Source organism: Oryzias melastigma, linkage group LG19, assembly GCF_002922805.2.
Source record: "Oryzias melastigma strain HK-1 linkage group LG19, ASM292280v2, whole genome shotgun sequence".
In the NCBI taxonomy this organism is placed as follows: domain Eukaryota; kingdom Metazoa; phylum Chordata; class Actinopteri; order Beloniformes; family Adrianichthyidae; genus Oryzias; species Oryzias melastigma.
In genome coordinates, this window is record NC_050530.1 from 4,053,862 (window position 1) to 4,060,555 (window position 6,694).

Here is a 6,694-nt window from a genome sequence, read left to right on the forward strand (position 1 = left end):
GCTTACAGATGGACCCAATCCAGAAGGCCGTGATCAACCACACTTTCGGTTTGGCTCACCCCAAGAAGAAACCCATAATATCGTGTAACATCTGCCATCTACGCTTCAACTCTACGGTGAGTCTCGTGTTTCTGGGATTTCCTCTCATTCCCCCCAAATCGACTCCTCAGTCAGTCTTCATTTGGGCAGATGTGAAAGTTATTTTGATCTCTAGACCAAACAAAAGAATCCACCAAAAAGCAAAAGTTCTAATGAACTTCAGTAATGATTTGCAGAAGTTCTGCACACGGTCACAATGAGAACTCTTTCATTTGCAGTGGATGCAGTTTGTTCTTTACAGAATTGATCGTAAAGTTCATTTTTGCGGACCGTTTGGTCATTCAAAGCTTCATCAAAGGAATGCACAATAGCTGGATGAATGTGAAAACTGGATTTGATAATTTGTAGAAAAGCAAATTATCCTGTAGCTTTGTGCTTCACCAGATGTTTCAGGAATTGTCATGTTGTGTATTTTTGTGTATAGGAGGCAAATGTGTTAATGTGCATTGTATGAAAGTTTTTCTTTTTATCATAACGTTATGTTAATAATGAATAAAAAGCCTCAGAACTGCAGAGATGATGCAACATCCTGTCTGTGGCTTTTGTCAACTTTGATTTGTGAACTTTTGAACGTGTGTATCAAACACATTCTTTAAGGGAGCATTTTCATGATGGATTAAAGCTTTTAATAATGATATTAATTTATCTGAGAATTCTTTATATTGAGCCTCAAACAAATATACATATTTGAGTATTGTAAGAGTTATTGCTGAATATGAAAACTGTGAGGCATAAAATGAGTAGAGCCGGGAATCGATTAAAAAAAGTAATTAAATAATCGCAAACTGGGAAAACATTAATTGAAATTAATCTAATTTTAGTATTTTAGTATATGCGGCTTTTGAACAAAAACAGGCCAGAGAGAAAAGTTTTTCTTCAGTTTTATTGTCTGAATTTTTTTAATATATTGAGTGTTAACCAGGAAATGTAATTTGTGAGCACTAAACACGTCAACAGTAAGATAAGCAGAACTGTAAAGACTTTTATGTCTGCAGTATTACTCCAAGAAAGCAAAGATGCTGACATACAGAAACAAACGTCGTGTTTCTGCACTTTAAATGAACTTAACCGTGGTCCGGGTGAATACTCGATTCTGATTGGCTGCTGAGTGTGGATGCACAATACTATATGTCTATTATGCACACATAAAAAAAGAAAGAAATTCCACCCATATAGCCCAAGTGTTCTATATCACTGCGGTGGCTTCTTTAAAATAAACTTTTTCCCTTAGGAAATAAACGGGAATTTGCTCAAATCCTTCAAAAACTTGTGAACTTCTGCATGTGTTTTCAGCCAGAAACACTTTTCAAACTTTAAAATGTTCAGCAACTACTGGGTTTTTAGAGTAATTCAGAATTTAGCGATTATTTTAGCAACACTCTAGCTGTTTTTGGCTAATTTAGACATACTTTTCCCATTTTTTTAGGCTAATATTTAAGCATTATGCTCGCTGTTGTGTCAAAATTAGAAATTTGTAAGTGCTTTAGTTAAATTTACAGTTTAGCTAATATTTTAGCAACATGCTAGCTGTTTTAGCTAAATTAAACATTTTTAAAATTATTTAATCAAATTTAGAGTTTAGCTAATATGTTAGCATTATGCTAGCTGTTCTTTAGTTCAATTTAGAGTTTGGCTAATATTTTAGCAACATGCTAGCAGTTGTGGCAAAATTAGACATTTTTAAAGTTCTTTAGTGGAATTTGAAGTTTAGCTAATATTTTAGCAACATGCTAGCTGTTGTGGCAAAATTAGAAATGTTTAAAGTGCTAATATCTTAGCAACATGCTAGCTGTTGTGGCAAAATTAGAAATGTTTAAAGTCCTTTAGTGAAATTTGAAGTTTAGCTAATGTTTTAGCAACATGCTAGCTGTTTTAGCAAAATTAGACATTTTTATGTTCTTTAGTGGAATTTAGAATTTATATAATATTTTAGCATCATGTTAGCTGTTGTGGCAAAATTAGAAATTTTTAAAGTCCTTTAGTGAAATTTGAAGTTTAGCTAGCTGTTTAGCAACATGCTAGCTGTTTTAGCAAAATTAGACATTTTTATGTTCTTTAGTTAAATTTAGAGTTTATCTAATATTTTAGCATCATGTTAGCTGTTGTGGGAAAATTAGACTTTTCTAAAGTTCTTTAGTTCACTTTAGAGTTTAACTAATATTTTAGCATTATGCTAGCTGTTTTTGGGTAATTAGACAGCCCACATATCTATAAAAACTACTGCGTCATATTTTTCTCTAAAAACTGTTTCATTTTCTATCTAAAGTGATTCTTGGATTGCTCTCATGCATTTGTCCTCTCTCTGCACAGAGGTTACTGCGTCCCAGCATGATGGACACAGGCCATTTTGTGTCAGAACAAATTAGGAGTTGTGAGGCCAAATGATGCTCCATCATGAAAATGTTGATCATGAAAGCAGCGATGCACAATTTTTCCTTGAACTCCATGGAAGCATGTTAAGCCAAAGCAGATGGAAGAGCACTGATTTCATGCTGCTCCTCACAAATGCAATCAGCTGCCCTGTGGATAAAATGTACTGGTGCTTGTTGTGCTTTTTGTGTGCACGTGTGTGTGTGACGCTAGATCCAAGCTGAGGCCCACTACAAAGGTCACAAGCATGCTCGCAAGTTAAAAGCCTTGGAGACTCAGAGGACTCGGCAGAAGAGCGGACGCAGTCAGTCCACAACAGAGAGGTTGATGGGAGGAGAAGCAGTGTCCACAGATTTACAGCTAGAAGATCAGACAGGTACTAGTTTTATTTTTAAAGGCCACCATGCTAAAATAATTGAAGAGGTGTCAGCGATTAGGTTTGGTCGCTGCCACTCTGCTGCTTTATTACCAGTCATTATCTGTTCTTTCGGCGGCTCTGGCACATAGATAATTACACCAATCAGGTGAGGACACTTTACAGGCTGGAAAGCACTTGAATAAATCGGAGAGATGATAAATTCTTGGAGTTTAATTGAATATTATCTGATCTCTTTTATGGTCCAATAAAGTCCATTAAAGCCATAAAATCTGTAGAATTTCTCCAAATTTTCTTTATAACTTTATGATTTTTGCAGCAGCGCTGACTTCACTCTTTTTAGCTCTTTCGTCTGAATTTTCGCTCCCATTATTGATCCTCTCCCTCCCGTTCTCTTGCGGCTCCATCCGTTCTCCTCTAAGCACATAATGATAAGCTCGTTACATTCTCCGGTTGCCATGGTTGTTGATTGATGGTGACAGAGGGAGCTTCGGCAGATTAGCCGCCGAATGACAGAGAGGCAGCGGGACAAAGCCGGAGTGATTGAGATGGTAGATGGGAAGAAAAGATATGAACATTTAGGACATAATATAAAAGGTTATTGCATTTTTATGGAGAAAATAGGAAAAATAAGCGGTGCACAAAGGGGTCAGGTCACCTTTTTATTACTAAAATGTCAAAGCAATAACATTATTTTTAAATTAATTATTTTTCATTTAATTAAGGCATTTAATTAAACTGGAAATATATTCTACAGGCCCCAAAACAGCATCAGGAAATGTTTTGTATGTAATCTAAGCACAAATATTTATACATTTTTTTTTACAGCAAATAGTATTTTTCAAGAATTTTAGACATCAAGTAAATTTGTGCTTTTAGAAGATTGTAGAGATCTATTGTAGAGTCATTCCCAGTGATCTTTTACTTATGATTATGCAAGTTTTAACCCAAATCAAAAAGTCTGTCATTTTTTAAGACATATTTTCTGCAGTGCAGCTGGAGCTCATGAGAAATTCCCTTTTCAGTTGTTGGCGCAGAAGTTAGCCTAGCTAATTTCCCAGCATTCCATTGTCTCTCCCGCTAGTGACTAGCACCTCACAAGCCCAAGCTAACATTAGCGTAGCAAAAAATCTGTCTCTAAGCTGTGTGGCTGGATAGCTCTGATATCGCTCGACGATTTTTGGCTTGTGAGGTGCTTGTCACTAGCAGTGTGTAAACCAATGAATTATATATCCCTGGAGATGGCACGCTAGCTTGTTGCGTACGCAGAGTCGGACGCCATATTGGAATAATAGATGCCGTGCTTCAATTGCAAAAAACAGAGCTGGAAAAACAAGCATGTGACTTTACTTTTCACAAGTAGATTTTTACTGTCAGCAGATAAAGGAGAACTTAAAGAAAACATTTGAGCAAAATCTGATTGAGTTTACTCTCAATATAACTACCTGGAGTGGTTAAAAACGTATCGCATCCATTTGCAAAAAAAGTTCCACATCCAACACGCCGCCACACTGCTTTTAGCGCTCCAGCTAATCGAGGGAATCCGCTCGATTTTCAAAATAAAAGATTTCCTTCTCATAATTAAAACGTGTATAATTTATCGTTCTTCCGCGGCCCGGTGGCAAGGGATGCACGGACCGGCACCGGTCATCTCTCTGCGCGCCATCTTTAGCAATACATAGCAATATATCTCATTGGTGTACACAAAGGCATGCTGGGAAATTAACTTCACAACCCAAAAGCGAATTTCTAATTAACTCCTGCAGAAAATCTGTCTTAAAACGACACAGACTTTTGATTTGAGCTTAAAGCTGCATAATTATAACTAAAAGATCACTGGGAACAATTTTACAATGGAAGAAATTGTAATTGGAGAGGGAGACTTTAAGTGCTTTTACACAACATGATTTCTCAGACATGAGGAGTTATAGGAGTTTTTTGTATGTTAAGGTCGACAAAAGTTAAAATAAATGGATAAATTGTTTTGTTTTTCTTGTGTGTTTGTGTTCATCTGTTCACAGCTTCTAGCCTTCATCCTGAAAACCCGCACGAATCCTCTCCAGCAGCCAGTCCGCCTTCACAGACCCCCCCCACGGACCCCCTTCTTCCCGCCTCTCCTCCGTCTCCTCAAGTCGCCCCGACCTCTCGACTCTCCGACGCTCCTCAGGCAGAAGTCTGCAGCCCGACCACAAGCACAGAGGCACAGCCTCGAAGCTGCACGGGAGACGAAGATGCAGCAAAGCAGGTGGAGAAGTCCAAAAGCAACAAAAAGCACATCCACTGCCCAACATGCAAAGTGACCGTCAACTCCAGCTCCCAGCTGGAGGCTCACTGCAGCGGTATGTACATGACGTCACTCTCCTTTTCAATCCCTACTTTTGTTACATTCCCCTTCTTGTTTCTTCAGGGTCCAAACACAGACAGATGCTGAGCGGTCAGAGAACCTGTCAATCAAATCGCAGGTTCAAGATGCCGTTATCGCCGAGACCCAAATGTCGAATGAAGCAGCGAACCGGCAGCAGAAGCAGAGCGGTGGTTGGAGTCACCAAGCAGGGCTTTCACTGTGAACTCTGCCAAGTGTCTGTGAACTCAGAGACGCAGCTGAAGCAGGTACCGACGCCTCTGTAGCTAAAACGTTCCAACGCTGTGTGGTGTTTGTGTCACTGAGGCCAGAAATATCCCGTCTTCTCTTTTAGCACATGAACAGCAGGAGACACAAGGAGCGTTTGGCTGGGAAGCCTGTCAAGACCAAGTTCACACCCATCAATAAACTCTACCCTAATGCTTTCTTAGCGGTGAGAGTCTCTGTTCGTCTCCCTCACTCACAATCTGACCTTTTCTCACCTCAGAGCGACTAATCGTTTACAAAACACGAGAAACAAAAGCAGTTTATGCAGAATCGAAACATGAGCATACTGACACGCAAATGTAATGATATTCTTGGAGTTCTGTTTACTGTCTCACTCAATTTAGCCTGTTTTGTATTTTATTATTTTGTCAAGCAAAAGATTTCTGTAAATTAAGAAATCATAGCTGTCATCAGTGAAAGTCTGAACGCATGTTCGTTTTATTTATTATTTTGCTAATTTTGAGCGTTTTTGCCCCCAAATGAACAGCTGTTTTAACTGCATGAAGTTTCCAGATATTTTCCATCTGGTTATGAGTGAAAACAAACAAAGGATTCAGTCAGAACCATTGACTGTATAAGAGAACTGGACTGAGCGAGTGATCCTTACTTTCAGCTCCAACAAAATAAAGTCAATTCAGTCGCCATTTTGCTGTCACCATGTTGGAGCCAGACAACAGTGATTGGTCTGAGTGCATTCACACGCGGCTGAGGCGTCAAGTTTCAGTGTTAAATCAATGTAAAGACACAATCTGACGCGACGCTGCGTGATTTGGGTGTCGGGAGCGGCAAGGCGAGCTCATCAACCATCAGAGACTCAACTGATTGGGCATGTGGCGTTCTTGGTGACCTGACCAAAGGGTAGAAACAGATTCATAATGGTGGCGTGATGCGAGGATTTTCATCCTGAACTTCACAAAGGTGATGGAGCGATCATTCTAGCGAGACTAGCAAGCCACCCCGTAGAAGCGCTGCCACCTAGCGTCCACCAGCTTGGAGTTCAGCAAAGCTAGCATGCACCATGATCCAGGCTGTCGGTTCATGGGTAGCGTGACCCGCCTAGAGTTGGCGGCTCGCACCGCGTCCATGCTACCAGTCCCTGGGCAGCCGACTCGTTTATTCTGGGCTGCCGGGGGTTAGCAGCCCATGCCACGATCAATTGCCACGGCGGCCGCACACTCCAGCTTCATGGGCAATAACAAAAAGACCCCCCCCCCCCCCCC

The 6,694-nt window shown here is 40.0% G+C and overlaps 1 protein-coding gene across 3 annotated transcripts in view; it reads left to right on the forward strand.

Moving 5' to 3' along the window:
* Positions 1 to 6,694, forward strand: part of LOC112153950 (zinc finger protein 385C) — a 71,428-nt gene that overhangs the window by 63,179 nt on the left and 1,555 nt on the right. For all 3 annotated transcript variants that reach the window (XM_024284433.2, XM_024284436.2, XM_024284434.2), the window contains exons 4-8: positions 9 to 116; positions 2,683 to 2,845; positions 4,867 to 5,184; positions 5,253 to 5,455; positions 5,542 to 5,640. In XM_024284433.2, the coding sequence (XP_024140201.1) occupies positions 9 to 116; positions 2,683 to 2,845; positions 4,867 to 5,184; positions 5,253 to 5,455; positions 5,542 to 5,640 (891 nt within the window). The remainder of the gene's footprint in view (positions 1 to 8; positions 117 to 2,682; positions 2,846 to 4,866; positions 5,185 to 5,252; positions 5,456 to 5,541; positions 5,641 to 6,694) is intronic.